Source organism: Kogia breviceps, chromosome 4, assembly GCF_026419965.1.
Source record: "Kogia breviceps isolate mKogBre1 chromosome 4, mKogBre1 haplotype 1, whole genome shotgun sequence".
In the NCBI taxonomy this organism is placed as follows: Eukaryota; Metazoa; Chordata; class Mammalia; order Artiodactyla; family Physeteridae; genus Kogia; species Kogia breviceps.
Genome location: NC_081313.1, coordinates 91,578,465 through 91,601,311, shown reverse-complemented (window position 1 = coordinate 91,601,311; position 22,847 = coordinate 91,578,465). Strand labels below are relative to the sequence as shown.

At 42.5% G+C, this 22,847-nt stretch overlaps 1 protein-coding gene across 1 annotated transcript in view; it reads right to left on the bottom strand.

Annotated features, from left to right (window-relative positions):
- The window catches only part of REEP5 (receptor accessory protein 5), a 37,402-nt gene extending 27,580 nt beyond the window's left edge, over nucleotides 1–9,822 (bottom strand). Inside the window, exons 1-2 of the mRNA XM_059062185.2 lie at nucleotides 9,568–9,822; nucleotides 8,786–8,879 (exon numbers count right to left, since the gene is read on the bottom strand). Of these exons, the coding sequence (XP_058918168.1) occupies nucleotides 8,786–8,879; nucleotides 9,568–9,685 (212 nt within the window). The 5' untranslated portion in view covers nucleotides 9,686–9,822. The remainder of the gene's footprint in view (nucleotides 1–8,785; nucleotides 8,880–9,567) is intronic.
- Nucleotides 9,823–22,847: the final 13,025 nt, after the last annotated feature.

Sequence of the window (22,847 nt, the reverse complement as noted above, 5' to 3'; positions counted from 1 at the left end):
TCTAAGGCCCAGCTCTGATAGTCCCAGGAAGGTGGCCACCTGATCCTTAGGAAACATACGAAATAAATGAGAGGAAAAGTAATAGACATTTTAATAGAATTTTAAACAAAAAGATGGCTGAGTTGGACAAAAAGTCAACCCTCCTCCTTTCCCTTCTCTGCAGGGCAAAGATAAAAATAGAAAACAAAGTCATTAGATTTCTGTCATAACTCCACTTGAATAAAGAAACAGGGACAGGAGCAGCCTCCACATTCTGGGACCACTGGGAGGCAGTTACCTTCAGTCTCGGGCTCCAACTTTGTGTATGTGACGGTGCAGCAAAGCACACTCCCCGAGAGGTCTCTCACAAAGACTTGCTTTTGTGCCATTCAAAGCAGGGCTGCCCCAGAAACAAAGAACCACGTATCATATGATTCCATTTGTATGAAATGTCCAGAACAGGCAAATCCATAGAGACAATAAGTAGATTGGTGGTTTCTGAGGACTGAGGTGTAGAAGGAATGGAGAATGACTGATAATGGGTACAGGGTTTCCTTTGGGGTGATGAACATGTTTTGGAATTAGAAAGCGGTGATAGAGACTCCAGGAGGGCCCACACCAAGGAGTACCTCCCAGAATTTCTACTGCCAGTGTCCTTGTCCCCATGGTGAGCCACAGCCGCCCCCCACCTCTGCAGGAGCCCTTCCAACACTAGCAGATGGAGAACTTAATGTTCTAGATGATATTTTGACTGAAGTACCAGAACAGGATAATGAACTCTATATAATCCAGAGAGTGAACAAGATAAAAATGAGAAAAAGGGTTCAAAAAGAAAAAGTGACCAAATGGAATCTACTGACACAAAGCGACAAAAGCCTTCTGTTCATTCAAGACAATTGATTTCTAAGTCACTGAGCTCATGAGTTAGCAATAACAAAAGAATGGTGAGTACAAAAGGGAAGTCAGTCACAGAGTATAAAAATGAGGAATATCAAAGATCTGAAACAAACAAACGTCTAGAAGCTGATCGGAAAATTCGTTTGTCAAGCAGTGCCTCCAGAGAACCTTATAAGAGTCAACCTGAAAAAACATGTCCGCGGAAAAGGGACCCTGAAAGGAGGGTCAAATCCCTTACACCAGATGGTTCTGAGAGAACTGGGCTTGAAGTGGACAGACGTGCAAGCAGATGTAGCCAGTCTTCTAAGGAGGACGTGAACTCTGAAGAATATGGCTCTGACCATGAGACTGGCAGCACTGGTTCTTCTGATGAGTAAAGCGACAATACTGAGAATGAGGAGGAAGGGGTGGAAGATGTGGAAGAAGATGAAGAATTAGAAGAAGATGCAGAAGAAGATGAAGAGGTGGGTGACGATGGAGAGGAGGAGGAGGAAGAAGAAGAATATGAACAGCATGAGAGAGACCAGACGGAAGAGGGAAGTGATTATGACACCCGAAGTGAGGCTAGCGACTCTGATTCTGAATCCATTTCCTTCACAGATGGGTCTGTCAGATCTGGTTCAGGAACAGATGGATAAGGTACTAATTTTTATATGTAAAGGTTTGTCTTTTTCTTTTTTCTTAAATTGACCTGATTGGTTTTTTTCTTGAATATGTTTAAATTGAATTATAAAATTTTTGAGGCAATGGGGGGATGTTAGTAAGACTGTCCTGTGATTTTTTTTATATAGTGTACTTTTGAGTATTATAAATGCACTTGAATAAGGTTTACATATCTTAGTAAAGGCATTTCCCAGCTGCAGATTGACTGTATTATAAATGTACACTAGTCTGATTGTTTCTCTATAAGGAAATGTATTTGAGGTTTTAATGTTATAAATTCTTAGATTTCCATACTAGTCAACAGCAGCTTATTTAAACACTGATGTACTTGAAGTATATTCATATGGAACCCGTTTGCTAGGTATAACAGTATTTTCATGTTAAATGTCTCTAGATTTCCATCATGTGGCAACAGAAATCAAAATAACTTTCTTTTTCTCTTGGGAGCTCAAACTTTCATTTCTGTACCTGTGGGTTGACTGACTGGGGCAGGGTCACCAGAGGGCTGGGTATAAAGGTACAAGATGGAAAATAAGAGTATAAAATTATTGTGGAGAGACTGGGTAAGAGGCATCTTGGGTCATTCCTTCAATATTACATGCCCTGCCACATTATCTCTATCTGACCCATGAGACTAGACTATGGGAATGGTAGGTAGTTGCAGTCATTAGGCTGAATGAGCCCTCCTTTGGGGGGAAATTCAGAGGGTAGAGCAAGGAGAGGTCAGGGTACTTAGAAACCGCTGGTCACTCTGTGATGATTATACTCTCATGGCTGTCTTATGTAAAGATGCAGCCAGATCTCCTACACAGGCCAAATGTACTAAATATTGGGATACAAGAAAAATTCTATTCTTTTGATATATTTGATAGTTACAATGTCTTTATTATAGAATTTTATCATTTTAATGTAGTACATTGTTAGTAAATCATATTCTTGATATAGTATAAATGATAAGAGCAAATGACCAGGTATTTTCTAATTGGTACCTGAAGTGCTTCTAGCCTTTTGCTCAGTAGAGTTCTAGGTTTAGGAGTTTAGACAGGTTTTGAAGGAGGTTAAAGAGTTAAACTGAATAGATGGGTAGTTGGCTTTAATATAAAAAGAAAAACTTGTGGAATCTTTAATTCTACTATTCCATCATACTTTTTGCAAATTGATGGGATATACGTTTTATAATTTATGATAATGGATAGAAAACAAAAATTGCATTGGCAATATGAATGAATGTTCATTTATTGTGGAGAATGTGTGAAACCTGTAAAAGTAGGGAACATTTTATTATAGGAATCTTCTTTTTGGTGTCAATGTTAGGAACGATATTTCTTAGACATGAATGTTTATCCTGTTTAAGTCAAACAAGGGAGACATATAAATACGTAGGGCCTGAAATAATGTGTATTTTTATTTTATTATTATTTTTTATAAATTAATTTATTTTTGGCTGCTTTTGGTCTTTGTTGCTGCACGCAGGCTTCCTCTAGTTGTGGTGAGCGGGGGCTACTCTTCGTTGCGGTGCACAGACTTCTCATTGTGGTGGCTTCTCTTGTTGTGGAGCACGGGCTCTAGGCACGCGGGCTTCAGTAGTTGTGGCGCATGGGCTTAGTTGCTCCACGGCATGTGGGATCTTCCCGGACCAGAGCTCGAACCCGTGTCCCCTGCACCGGTAGGCATATTCTTAACCACTGCGCCACCAGGGAAACCCCATGTGTATTTTTAACAAGTTCTTTAGATGCTGATACTTAGCAAGATACCTATTCATACTTTGATTTTTGGGGATTATATATATCAGATTGAATAGAAGCCAATAGTTTTATAAAACCTGGATATTAAAACTGTTAAGAGACTTACTATTACAAAAGAGATATTTGCCTGGAACTCTTACTTTCCATATTAAAGGAAATTTGTGGCTTTTTTTTTGGCGATACACGGGCCTCTCACTGTTGTGGCCTCTCCCGTTGCAGAGCACAGGCTCCGGACGCGCAGGCCCAGCGGCCATGGCCATGGCTCACGGGCCCAGCCGCTCCGCGGCATGTGGGATCTTCCTGGACCAGGGCACGAACCCATGTCCCCTGCGTCGGCAGGCGGATTCTCAACCACTGCGCCACCAGAGAAGCCCTGTGGCTTTTCTTTGGAAGAGCTCTTATGTGGAACATATTTTAAAGACTGTATTTAGTATGCAGGACATTATTATTTTTATTTTTGAGTAGTTTCTCTTCATAATAATGTGTGAGAGAAAAATGGGGTGGATCTGGAACTCCAGCAGAGGTAAAAAAATGTTTTAAGATTTTTAAACACAAGGGATCACAATTTAGTTTTTGTGTCATGAATTTTCTAGATTCCAGGTTTTTTTTCCTCAAGATTTCAGTAATTTTCTTATAAAAGTGACACACTTGGTGGCTGTTAAGGGTTTATTTGTTAGACGACTTTCATTGTTTTTTTGACCTGAGAATAATAGTCGGGAGAGGGGATCATAAACTTAAGAGCAGTGTAAGTTATTTATACAAGAAAGATTAAAAATCCTTGGAGATTTTTTAATGGTAATGGTAATGCTATATTTAACATTACATAAAAATTGTTGGGTGAGATCTTACTTCTGCTTCTGTTATATTTCCTGCATCATCTTTTTTTAAAAAATAAATTTATTTCTTTAAAAAAAAAGAAAGCAGCGATGGTTGCAAAACTTTATACTAACCGCTGTATTGTACACTTTAAAAGGGTTGCATGGAAATTATATCTCAGCAAAAAGTGGGGGGAGGGGCAGGTCTGCTGTAATAATAAAGGTTCCTATTATTATCCAGTAGTCAGCCTTCTCTTATCAGAAATAGAAGGAAGTAGGGAGATTAAAGTCATTCTGTCAACAGCTCTTGATAATGAGAAGTCTGGAATTATATTTCAAACTGCCTATAAAGGGTGGCCAAAAAGTCTGGAAACTTAGAGGTAGAGGATTAATGGCCCTGCTCTCAAAGGGAAATGATATACACAGAAAATAAGAGTAACCAGTAGGAAGGGGCTACCTGATAAGGCACTGGTTGCCCCGCCCCAAGGGTGAGCCAGGCCTCCAGCTGTCTAGTGCTCCAACACGAAAAGGCCTGGTGTGAAGCCAGGTGCACCTGACCCCAACCACAGATTTCCCCAGGTAATGAGTCACAAGAAAAGCTACGAAGCCAAATGGGCTTTTCCTTATTTTACTTCTGCACCCTGCAGCCTCTAAGCCTATCACTGACCATTCAGCACAGTCTGTGGGCCACTCTATGGTGGCCCAAGAAAAGGAAGCAGCAGGAGCAAAGGCTGAAAGGTGAGAAAGGAAGGACTATTAGCAATAGTTTGGCAGGATCACCAATTCCTTCCAGGAATCACAGCAGACAGAATGACCTTAAAATGTACATTGTAACGTGTCACCTCCTACTTAGAACCCATCCAAGGCAATCAGAAAACATGCAAACTCCCCACAGCTACCTGGAATAAAATGCACACTTGGTGTGCCAGCCACCAGCTGTGCCTGATGGCAGCTGCACCTCTCTGGTCCTCCTTCGCCCCTCTTCCCTCTCAGAGCTTCCAACGCACCAGGCCCTCCAACAGCCCAAGCCTGGGCCTGGCACACGAGGCTCCCTCAGTCAGACTCTGCTCTCAGCGGGCAGCTTCTCATCCCTCAAGTCTTAACTCAAATAGTAGCTCAGATAAATACCTACAGGGGACCCCTCCTGTTAATCTCTACTACAGCTCCCTGCGGGTGCTCTGTGGAGGGCTCACCAAACTGTCACTACTTTACTATTTATTGCAGTTTACCCAATAGACTAGTCATGCAAAAATGGGGAGTATGTCCAGCTTAGTCCCTGGTGTATCTGAAGTGCTGCCACAGTGTCTGGTGCACGGTTGGCATTTCATGTTTGCTAAATAGATGAACCTGTATTTTTAAAAATAACTCTGGCTGGGGAGAATTCCAAGAGACAAGGAAAACAAAGTGGTCACAGATCACATCTCAAGTAACACTGATTGTGGTGCTACTAATAGTACCACTTACAAGGACTTTCTCTCTGACAATTATACAATTACATCAGTTAAGCAATGAACAGACTTGATCTGACTAATATAACAGTGATTGCCTGAATGTTTACTAACTGGGGGTCTGTGTGCTTTCACTGTGCACACAGTCCCCTGTGTCCTTGAACCTCCTTCACAAAGCAGAGGCCAGGTGGGCCTGTGGACTATTCCCAGGGTTAGCAGGCTGTTCTTCTGCCCCTTTCAGCCCCTCTTCAAGTGTAACAAGCACAGGTTATGCTGCTGTTCTACAGCAGGGCTTCTCAGCATGGGCTGCACATGAGACTCCTTTAAAAATTCCAAAACCCGAGGCTTCCCTGGTGGAGCAGTGGTTGAGAATCCGCCTGCCGATGCAGGGGACACGGGTTCGTGCCCCGGTCCGGGAAGATCCCACATGCCGCGGGGTGGCTGGGCCCATGAGCCATGGCCGCTGGGCCTGCGCGTCCGGAGCCTGTGCTCCGCGACAGGAGAGGCCACAGCAGTGAGAGGCCCGCGTACCACAAAAAAAAAAAAAAAAATCCAAAACCCAGGCTGCACCCCAGACCAATAGACCAATTATATCAGAATCTTTGGGGATGGGGCCCAGGCATCAGTACTTTTTAAGGCTCCTCAGATAATTCCAATGGGCAGCCAAGGCTGAGAAGCACTGTTTTAGTGAAAAATCCAAGCACTCACAGGACCAACTTTCACTTAATTCCCTTATGATAATAAGATCTTGTATTCATTTTAAAGGTAAAAGAGCTGGGTGTACCAAAAGGAAGCATCCTATGAATAAATACTAATCTAGAGACACTCATAAATTATTTCCTGAATGTTTATTTAAATCATTAAATCCCCCTTTTTAGATGTTTAACACTCTTCCAACTCCTATTAAAGTGTACCACAAATGTCACTTTGCTTCAGAATACTCAGATAGAAAAGTGTGTCTACTTGGTGAAGAAAAGAATTCTAAAATATATAAAACCCACTTACCTGAACCACTCAGATACATGACCATCTCTACCATTTCACAGAATTCCTAGCAATAGACAAGAACACTTAGCTTTTTGTAAATAAAGAGAGCCAATAATATTCAATTGACTATGTAGAAAATGAATGAAAGAATGAGTTCAAACACATGATAAAAAACTGAAATTGACTGGCTTGAAATTACTTTAAAATATGACCTCAAAAATGGCTCCTTCTAGAAAGAGAGTCACATGTATAGAACAAACTTATGGTTACCAAGGGGGGAAGGGTGGGGTGGGATGGACTGGGAGACTGGGATTGACATACAGACACTACTATGTGTAAAATAGATAACTAATGAGAACCTACTGAATAGCACAGGGAGCTCTACTCAGTGCTCTGTGGTGACCTAAATGGGAAGGAAATCTAAGAAGAGTGGGTATATGTATACGTATAACTGATTCACTTTGCTGCACAGCAGAAACTAACACAACACTGTAAAGCAACAATACTCTAATAAAAATTAATTAAAAACCAGACAAACAAACAAAGTGGCTCCTGCTAAGAATTAATCGACTAGGTCAAAGAAAAGCATGTCCAAGCCCTGTCTGCCTTCAGTCACATCCATTTCCACATACATGGATCTACACGTCCCACCCAGAAACAGATTTTTACTTTTCTAAAGCCCCTATCAATCATCTAATCACACCAACGGACAAGGTTATGTTTCTCACAAGATTACTCACCAAATAGCACTGATGTGGAAAAAATGTTTTTTATACCCTTCAGTATTTTTAAAGATCCACAGTCTTCCCTAGTTCAAAACAATTCAAGCAGCTAGGCAGTTACTAAATGTGATCAATAACATCTAAAGCACAAACTTGAACAATGCTTTAAATCTTTGTTACTAAAAGAACTCTTACAAGTAGAATACACAAACAAGAAAAGTAAAGGAATGTTCTACATGGTTATTTTGTCCATTATCACAGACACAGTGATAAGCCATTTTGAACCAGTGTTGCCTACAAACTTCCTATCTACACCATCCATTATTTTATGGAGAACTGCTATTCTTATAACTTTTTCATTGATCTGAAAGTCAAACCAGTTTTTCTGGTCTGTCTTCAGAATCGTTTGGTATACACAAACAGTGTGGTTGGTACTTTAGCAGATAATGCTGGAGAGGATCTCCAAATTCAAAAGCAAGTAGTGTCCTATATGTAGCTAGATTTTCTGGAGCCACTAAGTGTCTGTGCCAAACTAATTCAGTAATTACTACCTATGTAATTTCGATTTAATTTTTCAAGTCAGAACTTTTTCTAAAACACATTTCCCCTTTCTAGTCATATATTAAATTCTAGCTTGGCCTATGATAGACACAGTTGTAATGTGTTATTGGTATCTTAGCCTTCCAGCTGAAATTTCTTCTTCCTTTTTTTATCCCTGTGGTTGAGGAAAGTTGTACAGACCAATTCAATAAAAGTAAAACCCACCAGCTTTCTTGGGAAAAACTGTAGAATAAAACAAAATTTATTTGTGGAGAGGCATAATTCCTATTGAATGAATGGAAAAATGAAATTGTAGAATATTTTCAAATTAAACACACTGTAAGAGTAAAAACAGCCTCAGCTAGCAGAAAAGTCAGATCATAATCTGATAAGATTCACTTGTAATTTAGATTAATTATATAACTGGGTCATTTATATAACCAAGGAGATATATTAGGGATGTATTTTATAAGGTTTGTTTTTGTTTTTATACTAGGGTGTTTCCTGTTTGCCTGTAATAAGTGGCCAGCCTTTTTATTATAAAGAAGACAAAATTCTCCCCAGTGTCTGAATTAACATTAACTCTGAATTAAAGAAGCTCTAATTGATGGGGTTTTACTGTGTACATAAATATAAGGTGAAATACACACTGAAATAATTATTAGGGATAAAGAATAGGCTCTCTGTACCCGCTAAGATCGTCCCACCAGTAAAGGTCGACTTTGCTCTGCCTTTCATTTGTGCAGCTGTTAGAAGGCACACACTCCGCCAGTTTAAGCTGATGAAATATACATTTCGGCTAGTCATCAGGAGATCAAGTGTCAAGGTAAGGCTCTAAAATGTGTAACCTTAAGCAGTCAGTTACTACTCTTTGGTCCTCTGACCACTCTCCCAGGGAAATGGGGATGGTACAGTAACTAGCACAGCTCTGAATGGGGGAAGGGGAGTGAAGGGGAGGAAGGGACGGTTGTAGGGGGAGCAGCACTTACGATACGTAGGCTGGGTAACCAAATCCTATCAGGTTGCAGAGGAGAGAGGCTCCATAACCGAACACCAGGTACAAAGCCACCAGCCCGATGACACCTGCAGACACGAGGAGGGAAGTGGGTCGAGTGGCTGCAGCCACTCGAGGAGCTGCAGCCGGGCAGCCCCCGCCAACACCGCAAAGCTTGGCCCGTTCTAGGCATTGGAGAAAAAGAAACCAAACCGAGGCTGGGCCCGCGCCTTCTCGGGGCTTTGCCTTTGGTCTGGGGATACCCGGCAGGCCGCACCTTTGTGCCCTTCCTTCCCCCGTCCCTCCCGCAAGGGGCCCCACGCCACGCTGCGCACCAGCTGCAGGAGCCCCGCTTCCTTCCCGGAGGGTCTGGGGAGGCCGGGATTCCTGCGCCTGCCCGCAGCCCCTCCCGTCCCGCGCCCAACTCCGCGGAGGGTCTGGCTAGGACCCGGTACTCCGCCACGGGGACCGCGCTCCCTCCCGCTGGGGCCCCGCCACTCGGCGCCAGCTCTGCGCTCGGCCACAGGCACGCGGCACTGGGCCGCAGGGCAGACACGTCAGCGCCGGCCGGTCCCCGGCCCCCCGTCCCGGGCGCCCCGCCACCGGGCCATCCCGGGCGACGTCTCTGGTCCCTGGCCTGTCCAGGCGGCCAGTTCTGTCCCCGACGACGCCACTCACCCCCGTCTGTCACCGAGCCCGTGGTCCCAGCTGCGATGCGACAGCCGCTCCCGGGCCGGGCAAGCGGCGGGATCCCGCGGGCCGCAGCCCCACACTCACCGAGGGCCATGTAGCTCCGGTTCACGCCGGTCTTGGCCTCGAGCTTGGCCAAGAGGTCAGTCATGCAGTTCTTCTGGTGAAGGAACTGGTCGAACCTCTGCCTCATGGCTGCAGACATGGCGGGGACCGTCGCGCCGCCGCCTGGGGCTGCTCCTGGTGCCGGGTGGCCGCCGCAGAGCGAGGTGACTGGGGCGGCGGCGGGCGGGGCGGGAGGCGGGCGATTCCCTCCGCTCGCGCCCCGCAGCCCCCCTCCTCGCCCCGCCCAGCCGTGCCGCCCTCTCTCCCTCCCGCGGTCCCGGCGAACGCCACACCCGGGGCGGCGGCCCGAGCAGCAGCCGCCGCTCTCTGCTGGGCGGCCGCCGCGTACCTCTGTTAACTGGGTAAAAAGAGGGTGGTGAGTCTTGTGAGGTCCCTTCGGAAATCGTACTCGAAAGGAGGTGGAAAGGAGGGGGCAGGCGGCCTTGTTGCTCCCACCTAAAACGTAGCGGGACTGTTTTGATGTACCTACCCTGCTCTGCTAAACCTGCTGAGACGTTTTAAATCTAGAAATTGAAATGCTCGACCATCCTGAAAGAACTCTTTGGTTGCAGACCTACCTTTTCCCTTCGTTGTCAGTAGTCGGCATAGTTCTTACAGATAGTAGTCTCTTTGAAAAGACCCTTGAAGAAACTTAACACACCCTCCTCTGGGGACACCATTTCCAAGAAAAGTGCTGCCCTACACTGCTTAAACCATTTCATGGTGGGCTTGGCATTTGCTTGATCTTTGATACCATGGAAACTTTTCCAGACCCCAGCCGCGAAGACAGTAGTGTGCGCTTGCCTACAAGCAAAATTACCCTGCAGAAGGTAATTCCAAATCTTCGGGCAGGACTTCACTTTGTTTCCTTCAGAATGTCGTGCACATGCTCTTCCTCCACCTAAACTTAGGCTCTTGTTGTCGCTCGCCCGTATTATTTCAGGAAACTCCCTTTGAAAGTATTCTTTCTTACTCCTGTGATCTGCACCTTGCTGCAGAGTTTTTCCTCGTTGCTTAAGCTTGAAAGGCTCTCCGTTCCCTACAGACCAGAGCTCCCATTCCTTAGTATAGCATTCACTGGCCCTGCGCACAGACTTGCCCCCAACATTCTCTCTTTGTCCTATGCAACCCCTCTGCTCTTTCAAATTGACTTTAGACTACTGCCTTACACTTCGGTGAAAAGCTGCCTTGCCCACTCTTAGGCTTTTCCTTTTGTGCTAATTCTCCTTCCTCTTTTCTTCCCCAGATCTTAGCTCAATTCTGTCAGTAGTCCCATGACCATCGAGGCAAATCAGTAACCAAATTAAATCAAAAAAAAAAAAAGTAAATAAACCAATAATAGGATTACTGTGATAGCCTCCCCACTGAGGTGTCCATTTCTGTCATTGTACCTACAGGCAATTCTCAGTGTGGCAGCCAATTGGAATATTTTTAAAATGTGAGTCAAGTTGTGTTGTCTTTTTGCTCTTAACCATCCAGTAGCTTCCCATCTGCTGAAAGAGTGGCCTCAAGGTCATAGATGATATGTATGGTTCACCCTTCTCCCTTCTAATTTCATCTCCGATTACCTGCTTCCTTGCTGTGCCTCAAACAAGCTGAGCCCACTCCTGCCCCTGGGCTTTTACTTTTCTTCTGTCTCAGTGGCTCTCAAGCAGCAGTGATTTTGTCCGCCACAGGACATGTGGCAATGCCTGGAGACATCTTTGGTTGTCAGACGAGTGGTGACAACTGGGGTAGCAGATGTTACTCACCACTACTAGCATCTAGTAAGGATGCTGCTAAACATCCTGCAATGCGCAGGTCAGTCCCCCACCCACCCACCCCCGCAAAGAAGAATAATCCAGCCCCAAATGTCAGTAGTGCTGAAGTGGGGAAACCCTTCTCTATCTAAAAGCTCCAGATAAGCACTTAACTGTCTCCTCCCATTCGTCAGGTCCTTGATCAAATGACAAATTTGTGAGGCCCTCTCTGATCCAGAATTGCAACCCCCAATGCTCTCTAGCCACTGTCTTGCTTTATTTTGCTCTATAACACTTATTACTCTCTGATATTCTATGTGTTCTACTATTTGTATTTTTTTTCTTTCCCCACTAAATTATGAGATCCACAAAGGTGGGTATTTTTGCATGTTTTGTTTATGTCTTTGTCTCAAACACCTAGAACAGTGCCTGGTACTTAATAGGTGTTCAGTAACTATTTGATGAATTAACGAATATCTAACATGCATTGTACTACTCAGTATTTTATGTGTTACATGTACTAATTCACTTAATCCTCAAAACAGCATGGCGTAGATACTATCTATTTTATCCTCATTTAAGGGAGGGATATGAGATATGCCAGCATCTCAAAACTGATAAATGTCAGAGCTAGAATTCAGACAGGACTCTTACCCCTCAATATACTGCTGATACAGGTTAAATTGTGTCCTCTGCAAAATGGGTAAGTTGGAGTTAAAACCCCTACCTTATTTGGAGGTAGGGTCTTTATAGAGCTAATCAAGTTAAAATGAGGTTATTAGGGTAGACTCTAATCCAATATGACTGGGTCCTTATAAAATGGGGAAATTTGGGTGCAGAGACAGACACACATAGAGGGAAGATGATCTGAAGACACATAGGGAGAAGCCAGCCATCTACAAGCCAAGGAGAGAGGCCTTCCCTCACAGCCCTCAAATAAAACCAACCCTGCTGACACCTTGATCTTGGACATCTGCCTTCCAGAACTGTGAGACAATACGTTTCTTTTATTTAAGGCAGTTTGTGGTACTTTGTTACAGCAGCCATAGCTAGTACAACTGGCTACGAGGATAACTGAATTTTGAACTTTTTAACCAGTTGTGTGTTTGTATAATTTCCTACTAAGTAAATACAGTAATTATTCATTTGCCTGGCAGTCAGTGTCATGTTTTTGAGAACTTCAAATGATTCACAGTTTGATAGTGTTATCTTTTTTAAGCCAGGGAACAACATCTTTCAAGTTAGGTATTCAAATCAACCTAGATTTTTATGACTACATTTCATATAGTGTCAACACACTATGTATGAAGTATTTGGAAACATACCATTCATTTGGAATTCTTTTGTATAAATATTGCTCCCTTCCCAGTTTTCTGTGAAGTTAGCTTCCAAATTTTTTCTTTCCTCCATCATTCTAACACTGGCAAGATGAGGCAGCAAGGTAAAGCGTAGTGTGTGTGTGGACCACAGCCTCTGGATCCAGCCTGTACAGATGAAATCCCAGCTCCACCATTTAGCTGTGTGACTTTGGGCAAGTTACATAAGCTCTCTGTTCCTCTGTTCCCTCATCTGCAAAATAGGGGTGACAATAGAACCTATTTCATAGGGTTATCATGATGATTGAATGAGTTGCTATTTGTAAAGTTTTTGGAAGAGTGCCTGTTGCAAAATAAGTGTTGGTTAAGTATATATGTATATTTTCTTCATTTTTTTCATTTTTTTTGGCTTGTGAGATCTTTAGTTCCCCGACCAGGGATCAAAACCATACCCCCTGCAGTGGAAGCATGACGTCTTAACCACTGGACTGCCAGGGAAGTCCCTCTTAAATAATTTAAGAAAGAAGAAGAAAACACATAACTAGATGCTAAAGTTGAGAGAGAGGAGTACATAGTTCTTGCCTTTAGGAAATGACAGTAAGGTTGGGGAGTGTGGGACCCTTAGCCCATTCAGGCACCACTACAAAGCTTAGACTCTTTCAGAGTAAAGAAAAAAGATGCAGAAGATAAGAGCTCAGACTTGGGTCTCAAACCATTCACCTACTCGTATTTATGGAGTATATCCTAGGTGCCAGACCCTGTTAGACCTGGGAAGCAGACAGACCAGGTCTCTGCCTGGAAGGCCATGGAGCAGGCTGGCCTGAAGCCCGCTGACTTTGGCAGTTCCTAAGAAGGAAGTCAAACCAACTTGGGATGATGCAAATGCTATTACTCTACCCTTTCCTGAGCTAGGGAAGAAATTTCTGCCCGAGACCTATGATCAGGTCACTTTTGTTCTCCACAGGCTGTTTCTTCAGGTCAAGGTAATTTCTTAACCACTTGAAGTCATTAACATATTTTTGTTCTAACTCTCATGTATGTTAGGAAGAAGTTGTAGGGCATAGTTTGCCAGATAATCTCATTGTTACCCTCCCCCCACCCCGCATATGGAGGGGGGACCCTGGCTTTTATTGGAGCCTGGCACCCATGAGGTAGCCAGCCTTCTCAGTCAGGAGACCCTCTGACCCTGTGGACACAGCCCTGATGGACACACACACCCCTCCCTCTGCTGGAGGAGGCTAGTGGCAACATGTCATCGAAATAAAAAGAGGAAAAGATGAAGTAAACAAAACCTGAGGCACAGACGACAGAAGGAAAATGCAGAGGCTATTAATATAACTGAAGAAAGAGTATTAAAAGAAATAAAATGTGAAAATTACCATGCTTCATTGAATACATTTGAATTACATTTTGTTTGCCTCATCTGTCTTATTCTTAAACATTTTCTACTAAAAATATGGACAAAGCATTTTATTGTGTTTCCATGTATCAAACAAGAAGTTGAATTTTAGAAAATAACTGCTCACAATTGAGAATAAATCAGCCTGGGAATAACCTATTGTTTAGCAAAAGATTTTTATTCTGAAATTAAATATCATATGCCATTGCTATTGCACATAAATCTAGAGATTTTCACCAGGTGTAAAATGGCCGTCCATTTCTCTCATAGTGCCTGCACAGGAGACAAATAGAAAATAAGTCACTGGTAGGTTGTTTCTCTATGTTCAAGACCATTTAGTCCAGTTCTGGACAAACCATGGCATTTGGATTCCATACTGAGATTGTCCACTGACCCTGGGGTCTGGTTCCAACCACAGAGAACAATACAGATTCTAACAATTCTCGTAGGGTGGTGTGCATTTTTTGCTTTTCTTTCCATGTAGGAGAAGGAGGAGAAAGAGTCAGACAATTTTGTGCACTTCCCTTTGCGACTAGACATCAGGAAAATGTACTTAACTTGAATAAAGGAAGCAAGCAGTTGTATCAGTTTCTTGTGGCTGCTGTGACAAACTACCACAAACTTGGTGGCTTAAAACAACACAGCCGGGCTTCCCTGGTGGCACAGTGGTTGAGAGTCCGCCTGCCGATTCAGGGGACGCAGGTTCGTGCCCCGGTCCGGGAGGATCCCGCATGCCGTGGAGCGTCTGGGCCCGTGAGCCATGGCTGCTGGGCCTGCGCGACCGGAGCCTGCGCGACCGGAGCCTGTGCTCCGCGGCGGGAGAGGCCACAACAGTGAGAGGCCCGCGTACCACAAAAAAAAAAAGAGAAAAAAAACAAAAAAACCCACAGCCTGTTGTCTTACAGTTCTTTATGTCAGAAGTCTGAAAACACGTCTCACTGGGCTAAAACCAACATGTCGTCAGCAAGGCTACATTCCTTTCTGGAGGCTCAGGGGAAGATCTGTATTCTGGCTCATTTGGGGTTTTTGGCAAAATTCAGGCTCTGTGGTTGTAGGACTGAGGTTGCCATTTCCTTCCTCATCTTCAAAGCCAGCAGCAGTCGGTTGAATCCCTCTCATACTTCAAATTTCTCTTCTTTTTTCTTCCATCTCATCTCTCTGACCCATCTTCCTTCCACTTCCATTTTTAGGGTCTCATGTGATTATGTTGGGTCCACCCAGATAATCCAGGATAATCTTCCTATTCTAAGGTCCATAACCTTAATAAGATCTGCAAAGTCCCTTTTGCCATGCAAGGGGACATAGTCACAAGTTCTGGATATTAGGGCATAGACATTTTCGGGGGGGTCATTATCCTGCCTACCACACCAGCCATACATGGAGGGTCCAAAACCAGCCTCAAGGTCCCTAGAAAGAATGAATATGTTAAGATCAATGAGCTGGTGTAGCCCTTTTATTCACACTGAGGGCCCACCCAGGACATGGCAAAGGTTTAATTAAGGCACAGGTCCTGAAGCAGACACCCTGGGTTACTAGCTGCAAAATCTTAGGAAAGTTCTCAAACTCCAAAAGCCCCACTTTCCTTGGTCTATAAAATGAAGGTAATGTTAGTATCTACCTGCTGTAGCCTGAATGTTTGTGTCCTCCCCAAATCCATATGTTGAAACCTAATCCCAAATGTGGGGGTATTTGGAGATGGGGTCTTTGGAAGGTAATTAGGTCATGAGGGTGGAGCCCTCATGAATGGGACTAGTACCCTTATAAAAGATGCTCTAGAGAGCTCTCTCACTCCTTCCATCATGCAAGGACACAGAGAGACCATGGCAGTCCATGAACCAGGAAGCCAGCTCTCACCAGATAACAGATTTGGCAGCTCCTTGATCTTGGATTTCCCAGCCTCCAGAACTGTGAGAAATAAACGTTTGTTGTTTAAGTCACCCAGTCTATTTTTGTTATAGCAGTCCAAATGGACTAATATAATACCTCATAGGGTTGTTGAGACAAATGGCATACTTCATCTAAAGCACTCCTTAGGGTGCCTAGCCTCATGAGTGCTGATGAAGTTTTCGCTAATCTGAAAGATTCATACATACATGAAGTATCATGAGTCGATACCTGAAATTCCTCCCTTGTCTCATCCCTTTGATTCCAGTATCTGCTATCTGTGAAAATAAAAATACTCTAGAAGAAATAAGAGCATATTTTCATCAGCAATGAAGGGAAAGAGGAAGGAAAACAAAAATTTTTACTGAGCTCATATTTCGTGTTAGGGATTTGTGTGCATGAAGGATCTAAGAGCATATTTTAATAGAGTGGAGGCACTGGGTGCTTGAGGATTTAAAAAGTAGGCTTTCTCCAGGTACACAATAGTGAAACCAAGTTGCTAATTTCCTATTGCATTTAGGACCCTTTGACTAATCAGTGGCCAAAGGAGATGGACATCTGTGCCAGGCCTGCACAGATGCGAACAAGAAACTGACCTAACAACGCATGCCTGGTCAGGTCAGGCTGTCCTCTGACACGCAGCAAGCTGATGTATGCAGCTCTTTATCACTTAACAGTCTCCAAATGCTTCCTCTCTCTCCTTGGGCTCTGTCTTTCAACCTTTTTTGGATGGGTTTTGGCCCAAGATCCTCCAGCTCTTGGACATCATTCATGCCGTGACCACACTCATTGACTCAAGAACATGCCTCTTCCTTAAAATACGTAAATAAGTTTTGCTTTATTATGAGCTCTGCCGTGCACTTTGGAGAGGATGACTTGATCATGTAGCCTTTTGCTTATTATCCAGGATGATCTCTCTAAAATCAATGCTGATGTAGATTTATAACTAGTTAGTATTGAGGGGTTTGGAATAAGATTTGGGAGTACAGGCTGGATTTTTTTGTCACTTATGTTTCTAAGAACTCCTTACCTATCGACCACTGAAAGAAAAACTCTCTGCTGAAAGTGAGAATGTATTAGTATAAAAAATTATGATGTACGTACACTGCCTCCAAAATACATCACCTGTTGTGTGTATCACCTTAATCAGCTTTACACAATTTACTGAAAGTCACAGTGTTGAGACTTTTGATGATCGTTCTTAGGCAAACAGTTTGAACTTGGAAACATTAGTCATTACATCTGTAACTTATAATTTTGTACAATTGTCACTAAATTTATGTTTAGCACAGTACACCAAGTCTACATCACCTGAATATTTGGTATGTTTATAACGTAGTGACATATGAAATGGATTAAAGGAGGAGTTTCCATTTCTGGATTTTGGGGGAGTGTGGTTACTTATAGCATATATCTTTAACATGTAGGAGGGCCTTTATACTTAGATTGCTTGATATCAAGTTCACAACTTTAATGTTAATGCCATGATTTGGTTAGATACAGATATCTTAAATAAGGCACAAAAGACTTGAGTGCAAAATTAAGTGGAGGATAGGCAGTTATCTTGATAAGCGAAAATGAAAACATTGGCTCAATTTCAGAGTAATCTATTTAAAATAATTTTTTATAGTTACCTCAAATTACTTTTTCCAATTTGTATTAATTCAGAGGAGAATAAAGAAAAGAATCAACTTAGCCTGAAGACCTGCATCAGTTTATAGAGTGTGATTTCTTTTCACTTGCCTTAGATTACATCCCCACTGACAGAGGAAAGTGGAGAGTTAAGCAAAAATCTTTGGATTTTACTGCTAAAACTTATATGAACAATAACTTGGTGTAGACAGCCCCATGCTATGGCCTTTTAACAGAGAAAAATTGGACATGGGTAGATTTTTCAGGATGACTTAGAATGGTCAGTGCTGTTTTTGTCAAGTATAGAAAATATTCCAGAATATACTCCTCCACCCTTGAAGTCCCTTTGCATTAATATTAGACCTAACTATTCAGATTTAATTTGCTAAAGGTTTCAGACTCATTTTCAGAAGGCTACTGAATCATCAGTACTTAATATTCATTCATTCAACATTTATTTACTGAGCACCTGCTATCTGCTAGGCACTGAATATACATCAGAAACCAAGATAGATGAGGTTCAAGCTTGATGTATCTCAAAATATTTGATATCGATCAGTGAGAATTTGAAAGAAACTTTAATATCTTAACCCAATACTTATGTTTTTCTTCACTAAAGAGAAAACTATGATCAAGATCAAGAAACTTCTCCGCTTGACCATTATGTGGTATCATTTGTTCATTCTTTACCAGCCACCCTCTACTCTGCTAGCAGCAAATCCTTTCCAACTCCATCAGCTTTTCTCTCCCCCTTTCCCCAGATCCAATAGGAGTTGGGGGAGTAGTGACTTCACGGGTGAATCATCATTATGCCACATTACATAATAAATTCATAAGTGCTAATAGTGGAAAAAACTAAACAAGAGGGAAGATCCATTGGTTATCCCCCATCTTCCAGTCTCCCAGTACTTCCCTAGTGGGGTCAGTTGTGAAATGATCAGACCCGTGAGGAGTGGGAGGGAGAGCTAATCATTGACCTCACCAAGCACCTTATGTTAATAATCTCCATTTATTCTTTGGGGAGACATTTCCAACTGTATAAACAGACATATTATTGTTTTACCTTAATGCAAAATGTGTTGCCAGTTAGAAATTGTTTGTTATACCAGAGAACTAACATCTGTTAACAATGAGATTCTGACATCCTATCCCAGTTGAGTAATTCTGAGGAAAGGAAGCCAGAATAGCAGAGTCACCCCAAAATAGCCTGACACTACAGCTTTGGGCAGGACAACCCAAAGCCAAAATTGTGAGGTGAGCAGAGCTATTTATTCACTGACTCATCTGTTTTACGCATATCTATACAGTGGCTGTGATGTGCTAAGCATTGTTCTTGAAGGTGATTAAGATGCACTTCCTGCCCAAAGAAATTTATAAATTGTAGCTTCTCTCTCCTGACCTTTTTTTTAACCTCTGTACCTCCCCCTTATGTCCAGTATCCTAGTACTTCTTGTTCTTTGCTCTCTTTATTCTCTCCTGTTGTCAAAAGCTCTTCTTAATTAGCTACAAGTTGAAAATAAATTGATTGTTAATTCATACTATTGTGTAAAAGACTGTAATGGCTAAATTCATTGTATTCTACTATCTTTCTCAGAGGTGTTTGCATTGTCAGAGAAAGGAATTCCTTAATTTGAAGCAGTGAGATTAACGGTAGAGCTCTAGACATTAGTGAAGCAATAATGGAGCCTTTCTCCCCTAAATGTATGTAATTTCCCAAGGTCCACCATAAATGAATAAGGCTAGTCCTGACTTTGAGTCCTGAATGATCAGTTCACCTTTTGATATGAGTCCTAGTAAACCAAGCTGGCTACATTTTTTTTGTGCTAGTACAATTAAACCAAAATCTTTTAGATATTAAAGCACATTTCTCCTTTCATCTATAATTAAAGTTCTCACGACTTTTAATTTTTTTAAAATAAATTTATTTATTTATTTTTGGCTGTGTTGGGTCTTCGTTGCTGCGTGCAGGCTTTCTCTAGTTGCGGCGAGCTACTCTTTGTTGCAGTGCATGGGCTTCTCATTGCGGTGGCTTATCCTGTTGGGGAGCACGGTCTCTAGGTGCACCAGCTCAGTAGTTGTGGCACATGGGCTCAGTAGTTGTGGCACACAGGCTTAATTGCTCTGTTGCATGAGGGAACTTCCCGGACCAGGGCTCTAACCCACATCCTTTGCATTGGCAAGCAGATTCTTAACCACTGCACCACCAGGGAAGCCCAGTTTTCATGACTTTTAAAAGTAGTTTTCTCTATTATGTACTTACTCATTCAATAAATGCTTGTTGAATGCCTATACAATGCCAGTCGTACTATTAAGCAGAAATAAAAATTCCTATTGGCATTAATAACACAAAACATAAAATAGATAAGCACAAATTTGACAAGATATTGTTGGACATTTAAAAAATATTTATTTAGGCTGCTCTGCGTCTTAGTTGCAGCACGTGGGATCTTAGTTGCAGCATGAGGCTTCTTAGTTGTGGCATACAGACTCTTAGTTTGCGGCATGCATGCGGGATCTAGTTCCCTGACCAGGGATCGAACCTGGGCCCCCTGCATTGGGAGTGTGGAGTCTTACCCACTGGACCACAAGGGAAGTCCCTGATGGACATATTTAAAGAAAACTACATAACTTGACTGAGGAACATAAAAGACTTGGGACATATTCAATATTATAAATGTGTCAGCTCTTCCCAATGTATCCATAAGTTTAACACAATCCCAACATTTTGGATTTGACAAAATGATTCTAAATTTCACCGGTAAGGGTAAGCATGCAAAAATAGCTAGTAACATTCAAAAAAAGAAAAATATGCAGGGAGACTGTCTTATCAGGTATGTAGCTACAGTAATTAAAGCCATGTATCCTGGTGCAAGAATGGATAAATCAGAGAAATAAAACAACATATAGACAGACAACAATATATATGTAAAAGTAACATGTGAAAGAAAGTGGAGGGGAGGACTTCCCTGGTGGTCCAGTGGTTAAGACTCCTTGCTCCCAATGCAGGGGGCCCAGGTTCAATCGCTGGTCAGGGAACTAGATCCCGCATACCACAACTAAAGATCCTGCATACCTCAATGATGATCCCACGTGCCGCAACTAAGACCTGGTGCAGCCAAATAAATAAATATATATATATATTTTTTAATGGAGAGGAATGGTAAAAACAGACATCTAAAAGGCAAAAGCAAATCTGGAAAAATATTTCATGTGTATGTCACACACAGGGTTAGTAACTATGTATAAGCAGTTATCTAAGAAAAATAGGAAAATTACAAGAAAAGTGGGCAAAGTGAATAGGATAATTCACAAAGTAAGGAAAATACACAACCATGGGAAACATGTTCATTCTCACTTTAAATCAAAAACTGCTGGTTAAAACAATGAGATACCAGTTTTGACTGGTGGGTGAAAAAAAAAATTAAAATTGAAAATAAAAGTCTAAACCCCATAAGTAGACAATGGATTAAATGCTAGAGTATAGCTGTACAATGGAATATTATTAAACAATTTAAAAGATGACATAATTTAAAAGGGTGACAAATTTTAAAAGAACAATTAAAAAGGATGACAAATATTTTAATGAACATGAAAAGCTGTTCATTATGCATACTTTTATTAATTTCTGAAACAGTACATGCCTTTTTAGAATAGATGCATATATATATATATATAAAGTTAAAATTTTAAGTTTCCTCTACTTATCCCCCTTCCATCCTATTCCCTGCTGTTAAAAGTTTGATTTGTATCCTGCCAGATCATGTTCTGTACAAATAAAGTCATATATCTGTATATCTAGATTTATATTTGTATCTAGATATAAACATAGAATTTTAAAATGAAATACATTCATACTATGAACATACGTATTACTCAGTAACTTATTTTTTCATTCTACCACATACCGAGAATATCTATGATATATTAAGTTAAAAAATAAGGTTATAGGGCTTCCTTGATGGCGCACTGGTTAAGAATCTGCCTGCCAGGGGGCGCAGTGGTTGAGAATCCGCCTGCCGATGCAGGAGACACGGGTTCGTGCCCTGGTCCGGGAAGATCCCACATGCCGCGGAGCAACTAAGCCCGTGAGCCATGGCCACTAGGCCTGCGTGTCCGGAGCCTGTGCTCCGCAATGGGAGAGGCCACAACAGTGAGAGGCCCGCATACCGGAAAAAAAAAAAAAAAAAAAAAAAGAATCTGCCTGCCAATGCAGGGGACACGGGTTTGAGCCCTGGTCCGGGAAGATCCCACATGCCGCGGAGCAACTAAGCCTGTGCACCACAGCTACTGAGCTTGCGCTCTAGAGCCTGTGAGCCACAACTACTGATTCCATGTGCCTAGAGCCTGTGCTCCCAACAAGAGAAGCCACCGCAATGAGAAGCCCACGCACCTCAGCGAAGAGTAGCCCTTGCTTGCCGCAACTAGAGAAAGCTTGCGTGCAGCACCGAAGACCCAACACAGACAAATATAAATAAATAAATTTTTTAAAAAAGAAAATGTATTTACGTAGAGTGGTGAATTTGTAGCAGTAGTAAAAGATTTTACTCCATAAAATTACTGGCCCCATGGATGTGGGTGTTTCTTTATGCCTTTGTGGGTATCTCTCTATGTATCAGTCTTTGGTTTTGCCATAAGATATTGAGAAAAATTGTGTTACTTATTGACTTCATCAAATAATTACATTTTCTATATATTTTATGTTAGGAGTGAAACTCAGCTGTTGCTTGTTTAGAGGTTTGGGATCAATCATCCTTTATATATTATGCATGAATTGGTATATGTCTGCCTATAGAAGGCAATCTCCTTGAGACCCAGGACTTTGTCTTGTTTTCCGCTGTACCCTGATTGGGTCCATGCGCCAGCCACCCCAGAGGTCCTTCATTTACCCTGTATCAATCCCAAACCTCCTTTCCCTTTTGCCCAAAAGTAACCATATCTTGACTTATATGGTCATTTCCTTGCTTTCTTTCTTTCTTTTTTTTTTTTCTTCCGGTACGCGGGCCTCTCACTGTTGTGGCCTTTCCCGTCGCGGAGCCCAGGCTCCGGACGCACAGGCTCAGCGGCCATGGCTCACGCGCCCAGCCGCTCCGCGGCATGTGGGATCTTCCCGGACCGGGGCACGAACCGGTGTCCCCTACACTGGCAGGCGGACCCTCAACCACTGCGCCACCAGGGAAGCCCCCTTGCTTTCTTTATAGTCTGTCAACCAAGATACATCTCTAAACCCTATAGTTTAAAAAATGTACACCTTTTAATTCTCTTCCAATTCTCCAAGTACAGTCTATTCTTCCT